The sequence below is a fragment of the Pseudorca crassidens genome, chromosome 6, assembly GCF_039906515.1.
Source record: "Pseudorca crassidens isolate mPseCra1 chromosome 6, mPseCra1.hap1, whole genome shotgun sequence".
Taxonomy (NCBI): domain Eukaryota; kingdom Metazoa; phylum Chordata; class Mammalia; order Artiodactyla; family Delphinidae; genus Pseudorca; species Pseudorca crassidens.
This window is the reverse complement of record NC_090301.1, coordinates 1,002,639-1,028,466: the sequence shown is the minus strand read 5'-3', so window position 1 is coordinate 1,028,466 and position 25,828 is coordinate 1,002,639. Positions and strand designations below refer to the sequence as shown.

Sequence of the window (25,828 nt, the reverse complement as noted above, 5' to 3'; positions counted from 1 at the left end):
CCCCCCTCCCTGGGGCCGGAGCGCCCAACCCTGCGGAGCACAGCGGCCCTGCTCTCAGCTCCTCTGAGGAGGAGGCCACCTTCCCTGGGAGGCTGCACGGCCTCTGCCCCGGGCACCTGGCACCCAGCTGTTCCCTGCCTGCTGGCCGCTCGTCACCTGCACGTCACTGTCGCTATCACCCGTTCCACAGACCAGGCTCACCGTGTGGTGGGATTTGAACCTGGCTCCGGGAGCCCCTTCCCCCACTGCCCGCTGCCCCCGGAGCCACCCGGGCACTGGGCAGGGGCTCCCTCCCCAGCACTCGCCCAGCCCGGGCTAGGCAGACACATGCACCCAGGGAAGCCCAGGGCTGCGGGCAGGAGTCGCCTGGTGGGCCTGCCAGCTGCCCTGAGCCCGAGGGGTGGGAGCTGCAGGCAGCCCGCAGCCAGGCCCCCGGGAGGACGGCGCCAGGCCGGGGTGACCCAGCCTCATCGGGGACTGAGCACCCTGAGTTCCCCCAGCCACTCTGTGGACCTCAGGGTGCTGCCCCCGGGAGCAGGGCCTGGCTGGCAGGGTGCCCAGTCAGAGAAATCGAGATGCTTAGGGTCAGAGCCACGGAGGGCGCCCGCCCTACTGCCCCTGCAGCGCCCACAGTCAGCGTGTCTGGATAAAGGCCCCAGGAGACGAGGCGCCTGCCTGGGTCCACTGACAAGGCCAAGGCTCATGGGAAAGGCATCTGGGGCGGGGGCAGTGGGCAGGGCCGCTCAGCACAGCCTCTCCTTTGTGCTCACAGATGCCGGTGCCCACGGGGTGAGGGGCACCCCCAGCCTGCACCAGGGCCCACGGCCAGCCTGTGACGGGCACTCACAACCTGCGGCCTTCGACACCGCCCTCCAAGGGCCCCCGAGGCGTCTCCGGCCAGTGGGGCTGTCCCGGAGACGTCCCTCCTCGGGCCTACAGTCTCCACCATAACCGCCTGGCAGGAGGCTGTTCCAGGGTCCACGGCCCCTCCACTCAGTCCCTTCCCCAGCCACGTGGCGCCAAACACCGAGAAGAGGTGGTCTCGCAGGGCTGGCCAGCCCCTCACCGAGGCCCGGGCTGGGCAGGGAACGGCCCGCGCCCACGCCTCACGGGCCGGCACCCGGCTGGGCCTCCCCACCCGCCGGCCCGGGGCCCCGCCCGCCGAGGCTGAACTCACTTTCTCTGTGGTGATGTTGGTCTCTGCGTCGTGGCGCTTCTGCGTGAAGATGATGTTGAAGACGGCGTGGGAGCGGCTGCTGGTCTCGTTCATGTTCGTGGCCGCCACGGTCCTGGGGAACAGAAGCCACACACTGTCACCCAGGGTCCCGTGGTCGGGCGTGTGGGCCGCTGGTGCTGCCGGCCCGCTTGACCAGGTCACTAGACGTCAGCTCCCCGGGCTCCCGGGGCCGCCCTGCCCGGCCTGGTGGCGACCGTGCCTCCTGTAGGGCTCGGGCAGGGCCCACACTGCCTGCCCCACGGCGTCCGGTGCGGCTCCTTCGGCCCCGACTCGAGCCTGGCACTCGGGGCCCCGTGACTGGGGATGTCCTGCTCCCAGGGGCTGAGCAGAGCCCCCTGGGCGGCGGCCTGCAGGCTGTGACGTGGAAAGGCCCCCAGAAGGGAAAGGGGGCTCTACTGTCCATCCACACCGGCCAATCCGGGGGGGCCAGCACGGCCTTGGGGGAGAAGGCCCGAGGCTGCCAAGCGGAAGCCAGTGGTTGGTCCCGATGTCGCCGCCGTGCAGAGCCCCCAGGGAAGCCCCCAGGCTGGGCTCGCTGCCCGACAGCTGCCTCCACAGAGGTGGAAGAGCCCCCGGGGACCCCTACTGAGTGCAGGGTAGGCCACTGGCCAGGGATCCTCACCCTCCCGCGAGTCCCTGCGTGGCAGAAGGCAGGGGGACTGTTGCCACGACAACCAGGGCAGACCCTCCTAGGCTGGGAGGCCCAGGGCAGCGTGGTCACGGAGACCAATAGCTCGTGGCCGGCAGCACCTTGTGGCCGACCCTCCCCACATGCCCCTGTCCAGAGGGCCATCTGCCCTCCAAGCAGGCAGGGCTGGTCCTCACAGCCTGGCCCCACCCAGGGCAGCCACCACCCCCCAGGGCGCACAGCCTGACCCCCCACGAGGAGCAGACCCTGTGTAGGCGACAGCGTCCCCTTCCTGGGGGAGCTGGAGGCCCCCGTGGGCTGGCATGTGCCCTTGATGTCCTTAGGCCCACGAGGCCCACACCTCCATGGGGGCTGCTGGACAGACCCCATGGGGATACCAACAGGCACCCCAAGGACAGGTGTTCCTCGGAGAGACTCGGAGCTGCGCGGGTGGGAGGGGGAGGGCAGGGAGGGTGGGCACGTCACCCCGCACACACCGGGCCTTGTTCCCTGAGTCCATGAGGTCCTGGATGTCATTGTAGGAGGTGACAGCCAGCTTGGACAGGTCCTCCACGTAGGGCCCCAGCAGCGGGTGCTCCCTCACGCGCAGGTTGCCCTTGTTCTTGGGGTTCAGGAGGTCACGGACACGCTCGCAGTAGATCTCCATGTAGCTGACCTGCGGGGCAGCGAGGACATCAGGGACCTCTGGGGGGGGGAGCACACGGTGCGGCCAGGCCCCCCGCACGAACATGTCAGTGGGGGTGTCAGCCCACCCGCTGCCTGGCCCTCCCCACACACAGCCGTGCCGGGGGCTCACCCAACACGGTCACAGCGGGGCCACCCGGGCCACGCAGCTCGGAGCAGCTGCTCAGCAGACACTGCAGAGCGGACACTGCCCTTCGCTCCTGTGCCCGGCGTGGGCTGGCACGTTTGCCACATGCACGCGTGAATGACAAGCTAAGGGCACAGACCGGTGGCGGGCACTGGCTTTAAGTCAGTAAAGCCACGCTCCGAGGGACGGGTGACGGAGAGCCCTACCTCCACGGAGTAGGACATGTTGTCGTTGGTGGTGTCGTTGATTCGGGAGAAGAGGTCCTCACAGAGCTGCAGGGACAGAGCACACCACCAGACGTGAGGCTGGGCTGTGCCCAGAGCCTCACCCCTCGAGGTGCTGTGGTCCCTGCGACCCAGGCTGGACTCTGCTCTCCCGGGCCCCTCCCGCACCCTCCCGCTCCACCTTAAAGGCACTGAGACGGCCTGTAGCCAAGGAGCCACTGTCTTCTGCTAACTCGGGGGCCCCCCAGCTGACGTCTGATCCCCTCCTGTTCCTTGCATCATCCTTGCCTGCATGAGGTGGAGGGTCTGCCATGCGACAGACCACCCAGCACTCTCCCCTGCCCTGACCAGGTCAAGTACTGACCAGCTCAGGTTCAGAGACCCACCCCGTGGGCGTCCCCTTGTCCCGGGCCTCTCCCTGCCGGGAACTCCAGCCCTCACAGCCCTCCCAGGAAGAGTCGGCCCCTACCAGCAGCTGTCCCAGCCTCCCTGTCTTATGGGTGTGACCATGGTGGGCACTGCCCAGGCCTGGGGCCCTCCCGCAGCTCCCCACCCTCGGATCTGGGTCTCCAGCCCCTTCACAGCCCGTCTGCCCCACGCTGCCCCTCCTGCCCTGCCCTCCCCGCCACCCCCATGCTTTACCTTCCCTCCCGGCCCCCTGCTCTCCCGGGTCTCAGCTTGTGCTCGCCTGCCTGTCCTGCCCTCACCGGGTCCCCCCGCCCGCTGCGTGCCTGCGGGATGATGCCCTGCTGGTCCCCCTCACCGGCCCCCCCACCGCGTGCCTGCGGGATGATGCCCTGCTGGTCCTTCTCCTGCTTGCCCATCATGGTGTAGGACTTGCCGGCCCCGGTCTGCCCGTAGGCGAAGATGCAGACGTTGTAGCCCTCGAAGGCGTGCTGCAGCATCTCCTCGCCAATGTCGCGGTACACCTGCTTCTGCGAGGCGTAGTTCATGTCTTCCGGCTGCGGGACAAGGAGGGTAGCAGCTGCAGGGGGCTGGGCCTGCCGTGCTGGGCTCTCGGCCCACGATGTTCACTGAGAGACTGCGTCGCACCCAGGGCCTCCGGGCGCCAGGGCCACAGCACCGTGGGGAGGGACGCCTGCCCGGCCCATCCACTCACAGGAGACCCGGAGAGGGGAAATAGTCCTGCCTGGGAGGCAGCTTCCGGAGGGAAGGGTGGGAGGAGCCAGCCAGTCTAGGGCCAGACAGAATGGAAGGGCATTTTAGTAGTGGGAAGAGCATGTGCAAAGGCCCAGAGGCGGGGGTACATGACGTGGTGCTCAAGGTAGCAGCTGTGGGGGTGACGAGGTGGGGCTGGAGAGGCAGCAGGGCAGGGGCCCAAGGAGTCCATGGTCCTGGCTATCACCCCTGGACGCTGTCCTGAAGACAGCGGTCACTTTAGGCAGGCCCAGGATTACCCTGACGACGTGAGGGGCGGGGCTGGATGGGGAAGGTGAAATGGGGAGCCCTGGGGCCGTCCCGGGACCAGGCGCTCAAGGTGTGACCCGAGGTGGCCCTGGCCCTGGGGCAGGCGGCCTGGACACCTTCTCAGGTTCAGGAGGCTGAGGGATGGGAGGACTGGTGTAGGCCCAATGGGGGATGTGGAGGCGCAAGGTCCGGGGCTCTCCCAGGCTCCAGGGGGCGGGGGAGGGCGTGCAGGGGCTGGCGCCAGGGGGCAGCTTCCGCTTCGGACACCGAGCTTGGGGTGTCTGGGGAAGAGGAGAGGCTGGCAGGCAAACGGCTGTACGGCTAGGACCCTGGGAAACTGCCCCCAGTGGGCTGATGGCCCCTTGGTCCCTGCCGCAGCTGGGCAGTGTGTGTCACAGCTCACACAAGGCGGCTCAGGAAAGCAGGCCCCTCCCCACAGGCCTCACACCTGTGCCCCCACCTCCCAGTCGGCCCTGCAGAGGAGCGGGGTGGTCCCTCGGCCCATTGGCGCAGAGAGGTCAAGGCGTTGGCTGAGGGCCGCACAGCGGACAGGGCTGCGCTGGCACCCGCACGGCAGCAGCCCACCCCCTGGAACCCCAGCCCTGGGCTTACCGAAGTGTGTGACCAGTAGGAATAGTCGAAGCTGAAGCTCTTGGGCACCTCCTTGGGCTGTTTGGGGTTAACGATGGCTGCGGGGAGGGGACAGGCATGGCGCTCAGCGCTGTGCTGCAGGGACAGGCTGACCCTGGATGCGCCCGCCCGAGGGGGACCCCAGGGCAGGGAGGAGGGGTCCTCAGAGGCCTTGGCCCCAACAAAGCCAGCCCCCCTGCCAATGGGCAGCGACAAGGGCCCTGTTTCCAGGCAGACCAGCCGTCTCTGCCCCCTACCCTGTCTGACCTCCCCCCAACCCCCGCCAAGGCAGCCCAGAACAGTCCCTTGGCACAGGCACTGGGTCAGACCTCGAGCCCCTGGCCCGTCCCACCTCTCGGGTCCACACCCCACTCCCCCCCAGCCCAGGTCTGTCTTGTCTGCCCTGCATGCGAGCGCTGGGAGGTGCAGCACAGTCACAGCCGCGTCCCTGCTGCTTTGGGGCCCCATCACGCCCGCGTGCTCATCCATGTCGGGGGCGTGCTGGCTGTCCCCCCGCAGGGACACCACACGTGTCCCTCCTCCTGCCGGGGCACCTGCAGGTCCCGTCCAGGTTGCTCTCAGGGGCTGTGGGACTGTCCTCTGCTTAGGTCCTCTCCCAACCCGTCCCCCTCCTCCAGCAGCTGCACCTGGGCTGGCAGGAGGCGGTGCTCACAAAACGTCGGTTCATCAAAGGAGGAGCAATGCCACCGGCACACACCGCCGGGCCTGCTGGGCACCCCGGGAGCCCCCCAGGCAGGGCTGAGGCATCCCATGTTCCCAGGCCCTGGACAGGTCTCGGCTCCCTGAGGCCCGGGCCCAGCGGGCGGCATGTCTTCGGTGGCTGGGCAGAAGGGGCTGCGGCCCCCGCGCCCGCCAGGCTGCCCTCTGGGACGCTGTCTGAACCCCCGAAGTCTGTGTGGGTAGAGGACCCCGAGGACCCCCGAGGGCCCACCTGGCCGGGGGTTTTCACCTCCACCAGGAACTTGGGCTGTCCTGGTGGGAGAGGGCTCCAGGCCACCGCTCCACGTCATCCCATCTGAGGGCCACATTCCCCCACCTACTTGGAGATGAAAGACGTGTCTGCCAACCCCTTGGACTGGCTTTCCCCAGCTGCAGTGGGCTGGGGGCCTCGCCTCTCTGGACTCCAGGACACCCCACCCTTCCCCACCAGCACATGTCCAGGGTGACCTGTAACTCACACCAAGGGGACAAGCCCTGGCCCTGTTGCAGGTTGAATTCTACCCCTCAAAATTCACATGTTGAGTCCTAACCCCCAGGACCTCAGAATGTGACCTTACTTACATACTTGCAGACGTAACTGGTAAGGATGAGGTTATACTGGAGTCAGGTGGGCCCTAATCCAACATGACTGGTGTCTCATGAAAGGGGAAATTTGACACAGACTCACACGTAGTGTGGAGCCCATGTAAGGGGGAGGGGGAGACTGGGATGGTGCTTCTGCAAGCCAGAGGATGCCGGCATTGCCAGAAAACCACTCGGGGCTGGAGAGGCAGGGAACGGATTCTCCCTCTGGACCCCAGAAGGCACCAACCCGGCGACACGCTGATCGGGGACTTAGCACCTCAGGAGCTGCCATCTAAGCCGTCCAGTCCACGGTGCTCTGCTCCGGAGCCCTGGGACGCTGGGACTCCCACAGCCTCACCCCACTCGGTAGCTGCCCCGGGCCACGGCTTGGCGGGCAGGAGCCGACCGGCTCTGGGTCCCAGACCCCAGGCTTTATGGGTTCTGGGAGATGACCCGACACCCTCGGGAGGCCGGCAGGAGGGAGCAGGTGACTGACCATCACAGCCCTTTCTTTGGAGCCGAGAGGGGGTCACGTCCATGCTGGCCCCAGGAGTGAGGCTGAGAGGAGACCTCGCCATCCCGGTTTCAACTCCTGCTGGACCTGGGGATGCGGCCGCCAGAACCCGAGCACGGTAACGCCGGCGCCATGGGAACGACAGTCACGGCGTCTCCGGAGCGCAGGCAATCTGGGCAGGGCCCCCAACGGCGCCCACCAGTGCCCCACCTCCACCCACCCCACCCAGCCCCTCCTGCTCGCGGGCTGCGACACCTGCCCCCCCGCTGACCTTGCTCTGACTGTGTCCTGGTGCGGGGCGTCTGCTGTATACCCTGTGTGGACCGGGAGCTCCCTGACGACCCCCCCCACCAGGGACGGGGCACGGATGTGCTCAAGGAACGCTGGGTGGGCAGGGGACAGCCGGCTGCGAGGGTCAGTGAACGCGGAGTGGGCCACGAGGAGAGCCCGCAGTGGGGACCACCAGGCAGAGCTGCTCTGGCCCGCGGGAACTGCTGTCACCTGCCCCCTCCCCCTTGGGCGGGGTCCCCTGGAGTGGCTCTGACCCCTGCCCTGGTCCTGACCCCCAGGTGTCCTGCAGGGGTCCTGTGGTGTCTCCGTGATCACAGATGGGGTTCTGCGCTCCAGAGGGGACGGCGCTCCCCAGGTTCCACCCCAGACCTGCTCTCCACCGACGCCTGGGAGCCCTCACCAGGGCGACCTGCCTGGACTAGGCCTGGACGGCAGCCCCCTGCCGGCACTGAGGCGATTTGGTGGCGAGGGGCTTCCCGGGCAGCTCTCAGGTCGCTTCCTCCCGTGGGTTTGAGGAGGGGGACGGGACCGCGGGTTGTTGAGCGGGGGGCTCCGTGCCCTCTGCCCCTGCTGCAGGAGCACAGAGGACAAAGGCGACAGCTGGGAGGGCCCAGCTTGAACAGGGGGCGGGAGCAGCTAAGCAAGGGAAGCCGTGTCCTCAGAGCCTGAAACCCCACAGCCGCGTGCGGCGCCCGCCCTTCTGGGAGCCGTGGCCCAGCTCTGCGGAATTCCACGGGTCTGTGGTTAAACCCTGGGTAGCTTGCACCGTGGGGAGAGCACTGACACCACGGAAATCGGCAGACAGGGGTGTGTGTGTGTGTGTGTGTGTGTGTGTGTGTGTGTGTGTGTGAGAGTGAGAGGAGAGAGAGAGCGAGCGAGGGGCCTCGTGGAAACGGAGACCGAGACCTCAGTGTCGGGAGTCTCGGGGACGTTCTCAACACGGGGCCGTGCCGGTCCTCATGAGCCCTCAGCGACGGCTCCTCCCACTGACCTGACTTGGCCCCCACGCTCCACGCCCCCGGCAAGGCCCCCCACGCCCGTCACTGCCTGCCTGACTGCGATCTGTGGCCCTTGTCACCGGCCCGTCTAGTTCCATCTCCGTGTCCCCACTGGAGCGTCACCCCCAGGGCAGTGAGAGCCTCTGCTCTGCTCCGTGGGGCCCGATGCCAGGAGTGGAGCCTGGCGCAGGCTGGAGCTCAGCGATGTGTGCTGACCTGACCCCACCTGGCCTCGTTTCCCCACCTGGGCCGTGGGAGCACCTCAGCCCTGAGGGGCTCAGGCAGCCCTAACCCCAACCCTAACCCTAACCCTAACCCTAACCCTAACCCTGAGGGGCTCAGGCAGCCCTAACCCTAACCCTGACCCTGACCCTGACCCTGACCCTGACCCTAACCCTAACCCTAACCCTAACCCTGAGGGGCGCAGGCAGCCCTAACCCCAACCCTAACCCTGCAAGTGGAGAGCCCGTCGCGACTCTCACGGTGGCCCCCGGGGAGAGGCCGCTCAAGGCAGGGAGTACAGGGGCATCTTGGCCTGGGGCCAGCCAGTGGCGGCAGGCCCCCAGCACCGTCGGCCAAGGCTGCTGACCAGGACTCTGCTGGCCCCCGGGGTCCGTCCTTTGACACCACGTGTGTGGAGCCGTTCCGCTAACAGAAAGGCCTGCACCGCGTCACCACCTCCTGGCAAAACCAAGCTGCCTGCTGTGGACTCCCAGGCCCAGTCTCACTGTATTTGGAGCCCAGAACATTCTAGAATAGTGATGGCAAATGGGGCCGACTTCTCGGATGGGTTAGGTTTTGAGACCGCACGGGGGCTGCTGGTCAGTAGGGTCCCGGTGGACCTTCCAGAATGGTGGTCCATTCCCTGAAAGCACACACTGGGCCCAGCTTGCCAGGGTCCAGTTGGAAGGCTGGGGGCCCGGCCCTGAAGACATCACCCTGTGGTTTTGGGCGGGTCCCTCCCCTCCAGGCACTGTCCTGGGTTGAACAGTGTTCTCCCAGAACCTCAGACAGTGGCCTTATTTGGAGATAGGGTCCCAGCTGTAGGGACAGAAGCACACATCACATACAATTTGGTTGGCTCACAGAACTGCTAGATTTGCTGTGTTTCAGATGAAGAGCGCTGCTATCAAGGCCATGATTACAGGATAAGAATTTAAACCGACTTTTAAGCGTTCTAATTTCTGTGTCACAGTGGAGATTCCGGGTGGCACGTTCCAAGAACTGGGGTCTCCTGCTGTGCCCCTCGTTTTGAGATGCAAGGAGTACGTCACCGCCCCCGCTGACAGGGCTGGCAGATCAGCTCCTACCCTGACAAAACGACCGTGAGCTGCTGCCCAAACCCAGCTCCTGTGAGCCTCTGCCTCCGGCCGGCTCTGGAGCCGCCTGCCCCGCCCTAGCCCCTGGCCCGGGACCCCCCGGAATAGAGCTCACCCCGCCCTCCGACGCCACTCCTCAGGCAGGCTTCCCTGTGCTGGGGGCTGCCTCTCTCTGTGTCTGTCTGTCTCTCTCTGTCTCTCTTTGTCTCTGTCTCTCTCTGTCTCTGTCATTCTCTCTGTCTCTGTCTTTCTGTCTCTCTCTGTCTCTCTGTCTCTCTCTCTGTCTTTCTGTCTCTCTCTATTTCTTTCTGTCTCTCTCTCTCTATCTCTGTTTCTCTCTCTGTCTCTCTCTCTCTCTGGTCTTTCTCTCTGTCTCTGTCTCTGTCTCTAACTCTGTCTCCCTCTATCTCTCTCTCTGCCTCTGTCTGTCTCTCTCTCTATCTCTCTGTCTATCTCTATCTCTCTTTCTGTATCTCTGTCTCTCTCTCTCTATCTCTGTCTCTGTCTCTGTCTCTCTATCTCTCTGTCTCTGTCTCTGTCTGTCTGTCTCTATCTCTCTCTCTGTCTCTGTCTCTCTATCTCTCTCTCTGTCTCTGTCTCTGTCTGTCTCTATCTCTCTCTGTCTCTATCTCTGTCTCTCTGTCTCTGTCTCTGTCTCTATCTCTGTCTCTATCTCTCTCTCTGTCTCTGTCTCTCTGTCTCTTTCTGTCTCTGTCTGTCTCTATCTCTCTCTCTCTCTCTGTCTGTCTCTGTCTCTGTCTCTATCTCTGTCTCTATCTCTCTCTCTGTCTCTGTCTCTCTGTCTTTCTCTGTCTCCCTTTGTCTGTCTCTATCTCTCTCTCTGTCTCTATCTCTCTCTCTCTCTCTGTCTGTCTCTGTCTCTGTCTCTATCTGTCTCTATCTCTCTCTCTGTCTCTGTCTCTCTGTCTTTCTCTGTCTCCCTTTGTCTGTCTCTATCTCTCTCTCTGTCTCTATCTCTCTCTCTGTCTCTATCTCTGTCTCTATCTCTCTCTCTGTCTCTGTCTCTGTCTGTCTCTGTCTCTCTCTCCGTCTCTGTCTCTCTCTGTCTCTCAGGCCCCAGGTGGATCAGAAGTTCCCCTGAGTGCAGCCCGCCATCATCTCCAGCTCTTTGCTTCTGTGACACCTGCCCCACCCTGTCCTGGACCGCCCCCAGGTTCCAGGGGAGACACGGGGTCGGCCTCTGATCCTTTGTTCTTTCTGTCCATTCTACAGGTTCCCGTAGGGTTTGGTCACCTGTGAGCCCCTCAAGCCGAGACCCCCAGCTAATGTCTAAGGTGGCAACTATGCCGCTGGGGCCTGACCCAGCATGGACGGGGATTCTCACAGCCATTCCTGATGTCCTGGGTCACCCAACAGCGATGTGGCCGCAACCCTATCAGCTCCTCGTGCAGATGCCGCCTGCCCACCCAGGGTCACGCTTCCACCTGCGGTCACAGTCCCTGGCTTCCCACCTTAAGGCTTGAGTCACACCTCCTGAGCACTTTCTCCAGCCTCGAGGGGGCCAGGCTGGAGATACAAGAAAGCCAGGACCTGAACGGACCCTCCGCCCGCGTTGGGCAGCAGCTGAACAAGACCCCCAGCTTCCTGGGGAGGACAGCCCAGAGGTGCACTCTGTATTCAGAGGGTCCCAGCGAGCTGAGCCCCCGCTGCCCGTGGCGGCCACCTGCTCACCTGCTGCTTCGCAGCTTCTGCACCCCCGCAGTGCATCCAGGGACCACCTCCCACATAAGCTCTTGGCACCCAAATCCTCACCTCAGTTCTGCTTCCAGGGACCAAGCAGAGGCAGCCCCACTCACAGAGTCACTATGAGCCCCCAGATATGCCCAACAGACCCCCCACAGGCTCTGAGTGGGGCCTCCACAACCTGCTCCAGGGCCTCCTGCAGAGACCCCCAGCCACGCCCGAAGCCTCAGCCCCAGAACAGGCCTAGGGCGGCAGCCGCCATCAGCCCTGAGCGCCCTTCCCCTGGGGCAGCCCCTCCCTCCAACCCGGTGGATGACAGAGGGGGTGGGGTTACTCAGGTGCAGGCGCACCACGGCAGCCTGCGGTGACGGCAGCAGCTCCAGGTGCAAACCTCCCGGCTGAGCCCTGCCAAACCCACAGCTGGGAGAGAGGACGGCGAATTCTTGCTCTAAGTCACCAAGCGTGGAGGTGGGCTCTTGACCAGCAGGAGATGCCAAACACTGGCTTGACTTCCAGGGGACCCCAAACAAGCCTCTAACCTAGTGTTAGAAGCAAGGATGCCGGCTCCCCTGTGGGTAAGGGTGGGTGGGGCTGGGGAGGGGGGCTTCCGGGTGCCGGCATCGCTCTGTTCTCAGCAGTGGGGTGCTGCTGAGAACTCCTTGAGCTGCACACTGGGCTCTGTCCACTCTTCTGCAAACGTGCCCCAACTCAGGACAAAGTCTGTGGCACCAGAAAGAGCAAAAGGGGAGGCCCGGGGCTAAGTCCTCTCTGCGGCTCCGGCAGCCGGGTCCTGCGCACTAGACGGGCCCTGGAGGCCATGCCTGTCCTTCTGACCTTCTCGAAATTGCCATTCTGTCTCTTCCTACTCCCTGTTCACCCTGTTGACCCCAAGCCTCCTACTTCTCAGAAAGGCTTAAGATGACTTTCAATTAGAAACAAAACAGAAGAGCAGACAAAGTAAAACGCAGCTGAAACAAGACAAGAAACAGGAACCTTGTGCCCTGGGTTGAAAAGCGGCCCCGCCAGAACTCCTGTCTACCCCGAACCTCAGAACGTGAGAAACAGGGCCTTTGAAGATGTAGTCAGTTGTTGAAATGAGGTCACACTGGATTAGGGTACGTCCCATGGTCATCAGGTCACACAAAGACACAGACATGCAGGGAAGAAGCCACGTGATGACAGCAGAGCTTGGGGTGATGCGGCCGCAGGCCAACCTGGCGGCCACAACTGGAAAAGCCACGAGAGGCAAGAAGGATCTTCCTCCAGAGGAGTGTGGCCCTGTCAACACCTCGGTTTTGAACTCTGGCCTCCACAACCACGAGAGGATAAATTTCCGTTGTTTTAAGCCACCCAGTTTGTGGTCATTTGTTACTGCAGCCCCAGGAGACCGACACCCCGGGTGGACCAGGAGGGAGCCAGGGCCCCGAGGGCCCAGCAGCCACGGCCCCGAGGGCCCGGCAGCCACGGCAGCCCCGAGGGCCCGGCAGCCACGGCCCCGAGGGCCCAGCAGCAACGGCGACCCCAAGGGCCCAGTAGCCACGGCCCCGAGGGCCCAGCAGCCATGGCGGCCCCGAGGGCCCAGCAGCCACGGCCCCGAGGGCCCAGCAGCCATGGCGGCCCCGAGGGCCCAGCAGCCACGGCCCCGAGGGCCCAGCAGCAGCCACGGCCCCGAGGGCCCAGCAGCAACGGTAACCCCGAGGGCCCGGCAGCCGCGATACTCACTGGTGGTGCTTCCGGACATCTGGATGATGCACTTGGAGTCGCGGCTCATTTCTCGGGAATTGAAGGGGCGGACGCGCACCGCCACCTTCACCGAGGCCCCAGCCATCTCTGCGGCCTTTGTGGGTCACTCCTAGTGGCGGCGGGAGCCCCAGCGGGCACAGGAGACACCTTGGGAAAAAGGGAGACGCGAGTTAGAAACAATATCCACAAGGGCAGCGCAGATGTTTCCGGCTGTGACACCTGCTCGGATAACCAGTCCACAGGAAGAGGAACGGAGCAGGGCAGCTGCGGGTGAGAAATGCCGCGAGTTTTAGGAAAGAACGCCAACGGGATGAGAGGAGCCTAGGAAAGCTGGAGCCTAACCAGAAACAGCCGATTCGCTCTCTGGGACCCGGAAAGACTCCGGGTGCCTCTGAAGGTCAGCGGCTGGGTGGGACCGAAAACAGGTGTTTGTGGAAAGTTAGCAGAGGGAGGGTCAGGCCATGTCATGGGTTAAATTGTATCCCTTGAAAATTCACATGCTGAGTCCTAAACCCCAGGACCTCAGAACGTGACCTTATTTGGGGACAGGGTCCTGGCACTATAACTGGTTAAGATGAGGTCCCACTGGAGTGAGGTGGGCCCTGCCCAGGGTGACCAGCGTCCTTATAAAAGGAGACGCACACGGAGAGTACCACGTGAAGACAAAGACAGAGGTCTACAAGCCAAGGACTGGGGGTAAACCGCCAAAAGACAGGAGAGAAGCAGGCAGTGGTTCTCCCCCACGGCCTTGGAGGGAACCACCCTGCACATCTGGGACTTCCAGCCTCCAGACTGTGAGACAATACACTTCTGTTGTCTAAGCCCTCAGTCTGTGGTACTTTGTTATGGCAGCCCCAGCAGAGCAATGAAGACCCCGAGACCACCATCCCCACCCGGTGAACATCCAGGACCTGCCCCCCCACCCCATGCCACCATCAGGCAGGAGGCCAGAGGCTACCCTCTGGGAGAGTGAGGCTTGGTCCAGCCTGGAGTTCTGAGGACCCGCTGAAGGTGGGTGTGAAAAGCCCAGTGAAGATGCCCAGTAGTGGGGGACCCCAGCCTCCTCCTCCTGCTGCAGGGCCCCCACCTGCTGGCTGCCAGGGAAGAGGGCAGGGTCCTCTGCTGGGGAAACAGGACCATAGCCTCTAGCAAGCAATACAGAGACTAAAGCAAACAGAAAAGGAGCACAGCAGAAAGAGACAAAGCAGGAAGAGAAGAACAAAAATGTTTCAACACCTTGTAATTAATATCCTCAGAAAGGAAATTTACTCACCCAGGAGCAAGTGAAGTAGCTTTTTTTCAAAGGACCATTTAATGAATAAGAACGAGTCCTTGGAAATTAAGACTACGAAAACAGGACCTTCAGAAGTAAATAAAAAGGTTGGAAATACAGTTAAGTAATTTTCTGTGTGAGGAGAGAAATGAAATTTGGGGATCAATGAAAAGAAGCTACTAAAGAAATAATTCAAGAAAACTTCCCAGCACAGCCAGTCATGAGTCTCCAAATTCAAAGGGTCTACCTACCCCACCTGCTATAAAAGGTCAGAAACCACAGCAAACTGTGAAATCTCAGGGCTAAAGGGAAGATTCCAGAAGCTTCCAGAGAGAAAGGATGGAGACTCAGAATGGCACCAGCATCTCAGGGATACCAGATGAAGAAACACTTTCCAAGTGCTGAGGAACGGCGACTTTCGGCCTAGAACTCTGAGCTCAGCCAATCACAACTGGGAGGGAGGGTGAGAGGAAGACCCAGGAAGACCCTGCAGGAGGCTAGAACCTGTGCTCCAGCAGGTAGGTGGCTGGTGGGGCAGACGTGGGTGCGGGCCCAGCCCGGAGGATGGTGAAGGGGTCCCAGCAGGACCCTGGGGCTGCCTCGAGGGGGGGACGTCCCTCATCGGAGGGCAATGGAGGGGACCCAGCCAGGAAGAAGACGGGGCTGCGAGGCGGGAGGTGGTCTCCCTACGCGGAGAAGCATCCACCAGAGGGTTTGAGGAGAGATCAGTGATGACCCCAGGCATTACGTTATCACTCATTCCTGACACCACGTTCTTCAAGAAAGAGAATATAAGCAGAGTGCACCCCTGAGAGCAGCAGGAAGGAATGTCCACTAGTTCTGCTGGCGTAAACACAAAATACTAACCAACACACAGGAAACACAGCAGGAAGACGGGGAGGCGCGTTGCATGCGGTGGGGTCGCTAGCAGTGCGATGGGGCAGAAAAGCTGACTCTGTCCCAGTGGGATCTAAACGGATCAGACAAAACCAAAACCGGACTGTGGAGGGTGAGGCCCGGGCGGGGCTGCTGCTCCCGTGGAGACTCGCAGCCCTGGACCTGGATGCCACGTCTCCATGTTGCTTTGGAAAAATTTTAAGAACAAACAAAAGGGGAAAGCCAAGAGGGAACCCACGGTGTGGCCAGGCTCGGGGCAAACGCCTGAGGAAGGAGGGCAAGGGCGCGGCCACTGTCTGGCCACCACGGAGTGAGCCTCTGCACGCGGCTGCCGCTCCCTGGGCCTGCTTGGCCACCACCCAGGTGTGAATGTGAAGCTGACCCTCACGTCCACTTGCAGGTCACACTCACACGGAGGAGGCACCCCCCCACCGCCCAAGGACGCAGGCCCCGGGCAGGCTCCATGCCAGGTCTGTGCCGGCTCGAGAGGGCTGTCCCTCCCTGGGCTGGAAGCCCACGGGCCCAAGATGAATGGACAGAGCAGTGCCCACAAGCCGCGGATGAGCCGGGAGGTGATTCCATGGAACACTGAGGTCCCATGACCTCTCCCCTTCTGAAAAGGGAACCTTCTGCCTCAGTCTCCCTGCCTGTAATGGACACCCTCAGGAGAATCTGGCCCAAAGACCCCCTTCTAGAATGGGACAGGGACCTCTGTACACAGACCCAGGACCAAGAGCAGGAGGGGCCTGCAGAGACCCTGGGGACCCTCTCTCTACAGATGGGGGAGGGCATGGCCAGGGCTGAGGTCAATGCTGTAAAGTCCCAGGGCCAGCTCCTAGGCTCCCCAGAACTCCCCAGAGCAGGCTGGGCACGGAGCAGGACCGTCCCCTCAGGCAACACAGCTCTTCCAGAGGCTACAGGGAGAGAGGGAACTGCCAGGCCAGCCAACAGCTGAGGGCCAACGGGTCCAGGACACGAGCAAAAGCCCAGGTGGGTGGAGCAGAATTCAGGGGCTGGAATCACGCCCAGCTCCACCCCACAGCCCTTCACAGACCAAGTGCGCCCTCATCTACCCACCAGAAACGTTTTTTCCAACACTGTTTCACCTTCTTACATCCATGAATGACCGTCCAGGGTGGACTGGAGGACGTGCCTTTCTGAGAATCCACGTTTCCTTGTGCTGGAAAATCTTTGCCCTTTCTAAACTGAGAAAAGCCTTAGGACATGCTGGCTGGAGTGGGAAGAGTAGGAACAAGGTCATGAATTCTTGGTGAGAATGCAAACTGGGGTGAGATTTCTAGGCAAGCCTTTAGCAATGGGCCTCATGCCTTAAAAATAAAGGCCGTACCCTTTGAATAAGTGATTCCCAAGTGGCGAAATAGTAATAATTAGAAACGAGGAAAATATTTATGAAAGATGTTCAATTTGACATTGCAAAATGTTCAGTTCTCCTCAGACTTAGCTATATTAATTCAGCGCAATTCCAGTAAGCAAAATATTCCAGCAGGATTTTCAGTGGAATTTGGCAAGTATTTGGAAGAGAGTTTTGAAAAATAAGAACAAAGAGGGGGTGCATCCCCTGCCAGCTATCGTATTTACTCTAAAGCTACAATAATTTACAAAGTCTAGTAGTGACACAAGAACAGAGATATCAATGGAAAAGATGAAGCTTGGCCACAGACAGACACACACACACACACACAGACAAAGCCAACATATGATAAAGCAGCATTGCAGGGATTGGGTGAGATTGGTATCGGACAACTGGCTGTCCCATGTTGAAAAATAGAGCTAGAACTTTATTTTGGAAAGTGTTACAAGAACATATAGGAGACTCTGCTTATGGCTCTGGAGAGAAAGTATGCATTGACGCCAAGCATGAAAAACAAAGGAGGACTCGTGCGTCCAGATGGCGGAACGGCTCCCCTCCGTGCACAGCTAGAGGAGCTGCATACAATTTTTAAATCTGTTTGAAGGTCTAAGAGCTACAGAAGCCACGCAGACAGGCAGGCCAAGATTCCAGAGATGGGACTACCGGGGCAGGGGAGGACTTTCCCCAGCACTTTCTCCCTGAGCGTTTTGCATTCTGGTCACGGGCTCGGGGCCGGGAATCTAGAGTTTTCCCAGGCAGAAAGCCGTTGCTGAGGGATGGAGAACCTGCAGAGCTTTTTGGTCGAGAAAAACAAAACTTGAGAGGTCAAGATCCCAGGAGAAAGAAGCAGAGACTTAAGCCAAACAAATGGTCAGTTCTCCCCTTAAAACATCTGCCTAACTCCGAAGGCATGAGGGGCGGAAGTTTAAAACTCAAGTAGGAAGCCTCTGGAAATCAAAGAGAAGTCTTCCACGGTCTCAGGTGCCAAGGAGTCCGAGGTTAGAGTTCTGGGTCCACTGGGAGGAGAGGCCACAGCAATCATGCCAGGGTCTGATTTGAAAGCCCTGAAGGGCACAGAACCTACAACAGGGCAGAGCCACAGGTGGGCTGCACCTTGTCACACTGCGGCCAGCCCTGGCTCAGCTCGGGGCTGAACGAGGGATGACCCTCACTCCACCTGCCTGGAAGAGAAAATCTGAGCCATCTGGAGCCTCGCATATGTATTCGCAGGCAACTTCTGAGACCAATCAAAACTCACAAGTCATGAAAAGAGACGGGGCTATATGCCTCAAAACAAATTGGGAAAGAAAGGTAAAAAGAAACAAACCTACATATGATCCAGATCTAGGACTTATCAAACGAGCACTTTAAAATAATCATGACTTTTATGTTCAAAATAAGAGAGGAAAGGATGGAGAGAATAAAGGGAAAATGGAGAATTTTGCAAGAGGATTTGAAACTATAAAAAAGAATCAAATGGAAATTTTAGAACCGAAAATACAATCACTGAAATTAAACACGGAAGAGATTAGACACATCTGAAGACAGAGTTCACGAAGTGGAGAACAGGTCAACGGAAAGTTAAAGAACAGAGAAAACAAAGAACAGAAAATATAAAAGTGAGCGTCAGAGAAATACAGGACACAGTGAAATGGTCGAACATGCATGCAACTGAAATCTAAAAGGAGAATAATGGAATAGGAGAGAAGCAATACTTTAAAAGATAATGACCATTAATTGTCTAAAACTACTGAAGTATTTTAGTACTTCATCCAGACTCAAGAAGCTCTGCAAACACCAAGAATACTACACCAACGCACATCACAGTAAGACTGTCGAGTACCAAAGACGGAAAGAAAAGTATTAAAAGCTGGCAGGAAAAAAAGACCTTTAAAGGAACAAGAATAAGATTGACAATTGAGGACTTCCCTGGTGGCGCAGCGGTTAAGAATCCGCCTGCCAATGCAGGGGACAAGGGTTCAAGCCCGGGTCCAGGAAGATCCCACATGCCGCAGAGCAATTAAGCCCATGCACCGCAACTACTGAGCCTGTGCTCTAGAGCCCTCAAGCCACAACCACTGTGCCCACGCACCACAACTACTGAAACCTGCGTGCCTAGAGCCTGTGCTCCGCAACAAGAGAAGCCACCACAATGAGAAGCCTGCGCACCACAAGGAAGAGCAGCCCCAGCTCACCACAACTAGAGAAAGCCCGCACGCAGCAACTGAAGACCCAATGCAGCCAAAAATAAAATACATAAATTTATATTAAAAAAAAGATTGACAATTGACTTCTCAACAGAAATGATGGAAGCCAAAATACAGGTTCTAAGGTTTCAACGTTAAGTAGAAAAGTAATCATTTATATTAGACTCTCAAGGATACTTGTTTCAATTGCTAGGGTAACCATCAAAAGAGCAGAGAAAGAATGTACAACTAACAGGTTAATAGCAAGATAAATAGAAAAAATTTTTAATATTTTTATTAATCCAATAGAAGGCAATACAGGAGGAAAAACAGAACAAAAAAAAGTGTCAAATGGAAAATGAAGATTGAAGACCCTAGATAAAAGCTCAAGTCAATTAGTATGGACCATTCACTCCAAGTCAAATGTTACAGTTGTCAGAACAGATTTTTTTTTTAAAGTTATAGTCTGTTGACGAGAGACATCTTTAAATAAAAAGACACAGAGAGGCGGAAAACAAAAAGATAAAATTTTTTCGTTTTCCTATTCTTTTTTTTTTTAAGTGGACCATTTTCAAAGTCTTTATTGAATTTGTGACAATATTGCTTCTGTTTTACGTTTTCTGTTTTGTTGTCTTTTTTGGCAAGGCATGTGGGATCTTAGCTCCCCGACCAGGGATCAAACCTACACCCCTTGCATTGGAAGCCGAAGTCTTAACTACTGGACTGTTAGGAAGTCCCTGCTTTGCCTATTCTATCAGCTACTGAAAAGGAAAAATATCTATCATGCACGTTCTTTTAAAGCGCCCATGGAACATTTACTAAAATTAGCCATAGGCTGGTCATAAAGTAAAGGCTAGCGAATTTCAATTTATAATTAAATCCATTAATTTCATAAAATTAAATTCATATGTTCTCTGACCACAGTAGAATTAGGCTATACATCAATACCAAACAAAAAAGCAGTAGGGCTTCCCTGGTGGCGCAGTGGTTGAGAGTCCGCCTGCCGATGCAGGGGACACGGGTTCATGCCCCGGTCCGGGAAGATCCCACATGCCGCGGAGCGGCTGGGCCCATAAGCCATGGCCGCTGAGCCTGCGCATCCAGAGCCTGTGCTCCGCAACGGGAGAGGCCACAACAGTGAGAGGCCCGCGTACCGCAAAAAAAAAAAAAAAGCAATAAAAAAACCTACAACCAGGACTTCCCTGGTGGTGCAGTGGTTAAGAATCTGCCTGCCAACACAGAGGACATGGGTTCGAGCCCTGGTCTGGGAAGATCCCACATGCCGCGGAGCAACTAAGCCTGTGCGCCACAACTACTGAGCCTGCGCTCTACAGCCCGCGAGCCACAACTACTGAGCCCGCGTGCCACAACTACCGAAGCCTGCACACACTAGAGCCCGTGCTCCGCAACAAGAGAAGCCACCGCAACTAGAGAAGAGAAGCCCGCTCACCGCAACAAAGAGTACCCCTGCTCACCGCAACTAGAGAAAGCCCTCACGCAGCAACAAAGACCCAGCACAGCCAAAAATAAATTAATTAATTTAAAAAAAACCCCAAACCTACAACCTCTCGACTGTTTGGACATAAAGCAATACAATTCTAAATAACCTATGGGTCAAAGGAAAAAAAACTCATTGACTGTTAGAAAATATTTTGAACTGAATAATGAGGATACAACATATCAAAGCTGTGGAGTGCAGTTCACACAGAACTCACGAGGAAATGTATAGCTTTAAGTCATGGGGGTCGAGGTGGGGAGTCCTTCACAGCAGTCCCAGGTCAATCCAGAACCCACCGTCCCCCAGGGAGCCATGGCTTTGCCAGGCGGACCTTCGGGACTTGAAGGTTTGCCTTGAGAAGGACCTGGTGCACGTGAACCAGCAGCTGAGGCTCTGCCAGAGGAGGATTGTCATCTCGTTCACCCCTTAACCCTGGCGCCAGCAGGAGATGCCTGGAGATGTTTGGGAGGAGGCTGGATGTGAGCATCTGAGGAGGGGTCAGGGCAGGAAAAATGCATCAGTTGCTTGTGAGCACTGACTCTTTAAGTCATGGAGATGGACGCGATCAAGGAGGGAGAAGGGTTAGAAAGGAAGAAAGAAATGGGGAAGGAGCAGGTGGGGAGAATTCTCAGGAGTCTAGCTGCTTCTCGAGCAGACTTTGGACCCGTCTGCCCAGGGCAGCTGGGGGCCCAGTTCCTGAGCCTTGTGAGGACGTCCGCGGGCTGCTTCCCAATCTCCCTCTATGCCTTTGGCTTTCCTGGACCTGCTGTCAGTTACCACGTGGGCTCTGCCTTTCATTTTCCAAAACGTGGTTGCTGAGCCTTGTCTCCTGTTTTTTTATCCTTATGGAAGCATTTAGGTCTTTCTTTAGTTTACCTCTACTGTTATTTCAATGGCATTTAAGGAGGGAGAGAAGATAAATTAGAAAGGATGAACCAAACACTGAATTCTATATAATTCTACCTATGTAACTTCTGAAACAGGCCAAAAATGAGCAGAATAGCACATTATTTAGCAATCTAGAGCTAAATAACAACAGTAACAACAACAAAAAGTAACAACAACAGCTAAAGGGAGTTGAAAGAGGTTGCAGATAGACAGCAAAAACTGCTGATTCCCTAAATGAGTTTTGTAGATACATTCGACTCTTCTAAATCATGTTCATATTTTACCTAAAAAGAATTATTTTAAAAATAATTACCAAATGGTTCAGGGAAAGAGGGAGAGAGAAAGCTAGCTCACTTTCGGTTGACAAGCGCTGGTGTGCATGAAGACAAAAATCAGTTTTGCTCATTAAAATTAATATTTCAAAACTGATGGGGGGAGAAAGGTGATTGAGAGACTCCCATTTCTGGCAATATGATGGATGAGATACCCTCCCATTAGACATCACCTAGAAATTTGGGATAAATAACAAGCATCAGAATAAAAGAAGAGAATTCTGGAAAAGGGGGGAAAAGAGGAAGGAGGAGCTGAAATGAAAGTGGGGAGCCCATCCCACAAGCCCACCCAGAAGGAAGCTGCAGGCGTTTGCTGATGCCAGAAATGCAGAGAATTGGGTTTCACCTGCTGAGTGGGGGGATGGGAGACAGCCTCAAACACAGGCAGTCGGGACTGGAATCAAATGCCACAAAAAGTTGGATCCTGCAAAGTTACAGCCCCCGTGGAGTGGAAGGCTGGGGAAAGCCATCTGCCGTCAAAGGGATGTCGGCATTGGTCTGAAGGACTCTCAGCTCCATTGGTGAACAAGCCAGTGCTTCTGAGAATTTGAGGCCACAGCCCTGACCTCATGCAGGTTTGGGTCTAAATTCACCAGCATGGTTAGGGAAGCCCAAGGTTGAGAAATTAGCTCAGAGCAGGTCTCAGGTGTTGCACCCAAAGCACCTCACAAAGGCAGATACAAATCCTCCTTGGAAATAGCTTCCTACCCTTGGGGTCCCAGTATTCCCAGAGATGAAGATCTGTCAAGTAGCAGCTGATGGTGAAATGTTACCCGACACAGAGATGAAATTCACCATGAGAATCAGCAAAAAAGGAAAAGAAAACCAGAACTAGATCCTCAAGGACCTCAGATGTTACAATTGTCAGATACAGGTTACAAAATAAGTGCACTTAAAATGTCTACAGAAATAAGCAGGAATGGGAAATAGTGCAGTAAAACACGAGGGAAAAGCCATGCAGAACTTTTAGATATAAAAATGTAATCCTTTAAATTTTCAAACTTAGCAGACACGTCAATCAGCAAATTAAGTGGAGCTGAACAGAGAATTAATGAAGTGGAAAATATGTCAGAAAAAATTACCCAGAATGGCCCCAGAGAGACAAAATGATGAAACCATAAAACAAAGGTTAGGAGTCATGCAACATGGAATAATTCATTAATTTACCACGGCAGTTTTAACACACCTCTCACTAACTGACAGATCAAGCAGACATATAATTAATGAGGATGCAGAAGATGTGAACAACATAACGATCATGAACTAATGAACATACGTGCTCCCTTGCCCTCAAAAATTAGAGACATACTTTTCTAATACATAGGGGACATTTTCAATATTTTACCTTGTCGTAGGCCATAAAGCAACTCCCAATAAATTTCAAAGACTCTGTATCAAATCATCATGTAATTTGAACACAATTAAATTAAAAATCAATAAAAGATCATTAAAACCCATATGTTTAGAAATTAAAAAAATAAACTTCTAAATAACTAACACACAAAACAAAAAATCACTACAGAGTTATAAATAAACTTAGTAGTAAATGATCATGCAAATACTACCAGCAAAATTTATAGCACTTCCACATCCAGCCATGAAGGAGTTACAAGGACCATACTTAACCTCCCACTGTGAACAACAACTAGCAAACTGGACAAAATAGATGAAAATGACTGTTTTCAGACATGGCACAAAAAGCACTGAGAGGAGGGAAACATATGAGTCTCCCTTCCCTCCAATCACTCCAAATCTTCCTAGAGACAATGTACAGACCTCAGGCACTGGGAGGTGGGACCCAAACAGCTCAGCAACTCTGATGAGTTGGGGAGATGGAAGTCAGAGTTTGGGTAGGTTGCAGCTGCTGGAATCTGTGGGTCAGAGTTCTGGAAAGGAAACAGTTGCTCAGTAATAGAGCTCCAGAAATCTGCATAGGGATCCCCTTGCATCTTTGTAGACTACTAGTCCATGCCCATGGACTGGACAAAGAAGACTGAAGACTGAAGACTTCCCAAAGCTCACACAAAGTCAGAAGACATCTGTGCTTCCACCAGCCAGAATACAGTTCTCTTGGTCCCTCCATCCCAGGCCCCCAGACATTCAGTAGAGACTCCAAAGAAATCATACTTTAGTGTGGGCTTAACTAGTTCCAAAGTGAAATCTACCCTAGAGCAACTCTATAAAAGCTTAAAATCAGGCCTTGAAGGATCAAATAAGTCCTCAAGTAATTTAACTGCTTTTGCCAAAACAAAGCCCAACATTCTTTACAGGAAGAAAGCATAATTCAGATGCTCCACAATGTAGAAATGTCTAGAATTCAATTTTAAAAATTACTACACGTGCCAAGAAGCCAGAAAAGATGACCTATAACCAGGAGAAAAATTTGTCAGTAGGAACTTGAATTTTCCTACAATCATTAAATAATTGATTCAATAGTTTAAAATATTAACCACCAGAAAAGTAGAAGACTCAGATACTTTTTATGAGTTCTACCAGACATACAAAAGACCAGATATTTCCAATCTTATACAAACTATTTAAGAGAACAGGAAAAAGAGAGGGAAACAGAGGGAGAAAGTTTATATCCCCAACTCATTCACTGAGGCTAATATGACCTTGGCATCAAATTAGACAAAGAACATTTGAGAAATGACCAATTTCACTGATGAACATAGATAGAAAAGTTCAAAATATTAACAAGAAAGTCCAGCAGAAAATAAAAAAGATAATACAGTAGGTTTATTTCAGGAATACCAGTATGGTAATATAATGCATGGCTTAACATTAGGGTATCTATTAATACAATTCAGCACATATCAGATTAAAGGAGAAAAAGGCCAAATGAGGTCCTCTATAGATCCTGAAGGAGTATTCAGTCATTTTCAAAATCCATTTGTGATAAAACTCTTGGCAATAGAAGGATAAAACTTCTTTAATCTCATAATAGGTATCTAGTAAAAATCTACCCAAATACCACACTTAATGGTGAAATAGTAGGAACATTTCCTTTAAATTCAGGAACAAGTTCCGGATGCCTGCTGTCACCACTTGTATTCAACATTGTAGCAGAGGTTCTTGCCAGAGTGATAAGGCAAGAAAAAGGAATAACATGGGCAAAATATGGGTTGGAAAAGAATAAAACAACTTGTCATTATTTGCAGACTATTTGCTTATCTACACAGGAATCAAGAGGATCCAGAGACATATTATTTTAATTATTTAATTAGTGGGAGGGGTCAGCAAAGTTGCTAGGAAACAACCATGTTAGTATGCACTAGAGACAAGAGTTTAAAAATATTTTTTAAGGTGGCATTTAAAAAATAACCAAAAATATAAAGTACCTTCATAGGAATAAATGTCACAAAGGATACATACAACTTTTATGAAGAAAACTTTTAAACTTTACAAAAACATTATAGAAAATCTAAATAAATGAAGACTACAACCTGTTCATGAAAAAGAAATTTAAATGTCTTAAAAATGTTTATTTTCACCCAAATGAATCAAAACATTCAATGTAATTTCAAATGAAATCACAAACAAGTCTTTTTGTGAAACTAGACAGATTGCTTCTAAAAATTTATATGGCATAAGATACTACAAATACCAATAACAAGCTTGAAGAAACACAAGAGGGTGGGAAGCAGCCGCATAGCACAGGGAGATCAGCTCGGTGCTTTGTGACCGCCTGGAGGGGTGGGATAGGGAGGGTGGGAGGGAGGGAGACGCAAGAGGGAAGAGATATGGGAACATACGTATATGTATAACTGATTCACTTTGTTATAAAGCAGAAACTAACACACCATTGTAAAGCAATTATACTCCAATAAAGATGTTAAAAAAAAAAAAGAAACACAAGAGGTAGAAGGCAATAGGCCCCACTGATAACAAGACTTAATATAAAGCTGTAGTCATTAAGACAAGGTGGCTGGGACAAGCAAGTCACCACCATTGTAACAGACGGGACCCCAGAAACAGACCTGCACACACAGCCCTTCTGACAAGGAGGCTTTACAGGCTGATGAGAAGAGAAAGGGATGCTGACCCAGTGATGCTGAGAAAACAGGTGTCATGGACTGAATGTCTGTGTTCCCCCCAGATTCCTACGTTGAAACCCTACCCTCCAGTGTGATGGTGTTGGGGGCGGGGCATTGGGGAGGCTATAGGTCATGAGGATGGAGCCTCATGAATGGGATCATCGCCCTAAAAAGGTCCCAAGAGAACTTGCTCCTTGTCTCTGCTCAGCCATGTGAAAACACAGTGAGTCAGCCATCCACAACCCAGAAGAAGGCTCTCACCAGAACCTGGCCATGCTGGTACCGCGACAATGCTGCACCCAGACCAAGCTCATGCCCTCATCCTGTATGTCCAGCCTCAGAGCTGTGAGAATTAGTTTCTGTGGTTTTTAAGCCCCCCAGTCTGTGGTACTCTGTTATAGCAGACTAAGACAGACCAGCACAACTGGCCAGTCCTACAAAATTAGAGCCCTTTTTATTCCAAAACAACTTCCATGCAGACTGAAGACCTAA

General features: G+C 55.2%; 1 protein-coding gene across 1 annotated transcript in view; it reads right to left on the bottom strand.

The window, feature by feature from the left end:
* The window catches only part of KIF1A (kinesin family member 1A), an 89,961-nt gene that overhangs the window by 56,944 nt on the left and 7,189 nt on the right, over positions 1 to 25,828 (bottom strand). The window contains exons 2-7 of the mRNA XM_067740003.1: positions 12,833 to 13,000; positions 4,962 to 5,038; positions 3,704 to 3,883; positions 2,904 to 2,969; positions 2,363 to 2,541; positions 1,178 to 1,289 (exon numbers count right to left, since the gene is read on the bottom strand). Coding sequence (XP_067596104.1) covers positions 1,178 to 1,289; positions 2,363 to 2,541; positions 2,904 to 2,969; positions 3,704 to 3,883; positions 4,962 to 5,038; positions 12,833 to 12,938 — 720 coding nt within the window. The 5' untranslated portion in view covers positions 12,939 to 13,000. The remainder of the gene's footprint in view (positions 1 to 1,177; positions 1,290 to 2,362; positions 2,542 to 2,903; positions 2,970 to 3,703; positions 3,884 to 4,961; positions 5,039 to 12,832; positions 13,001 to 25,828) is intronic.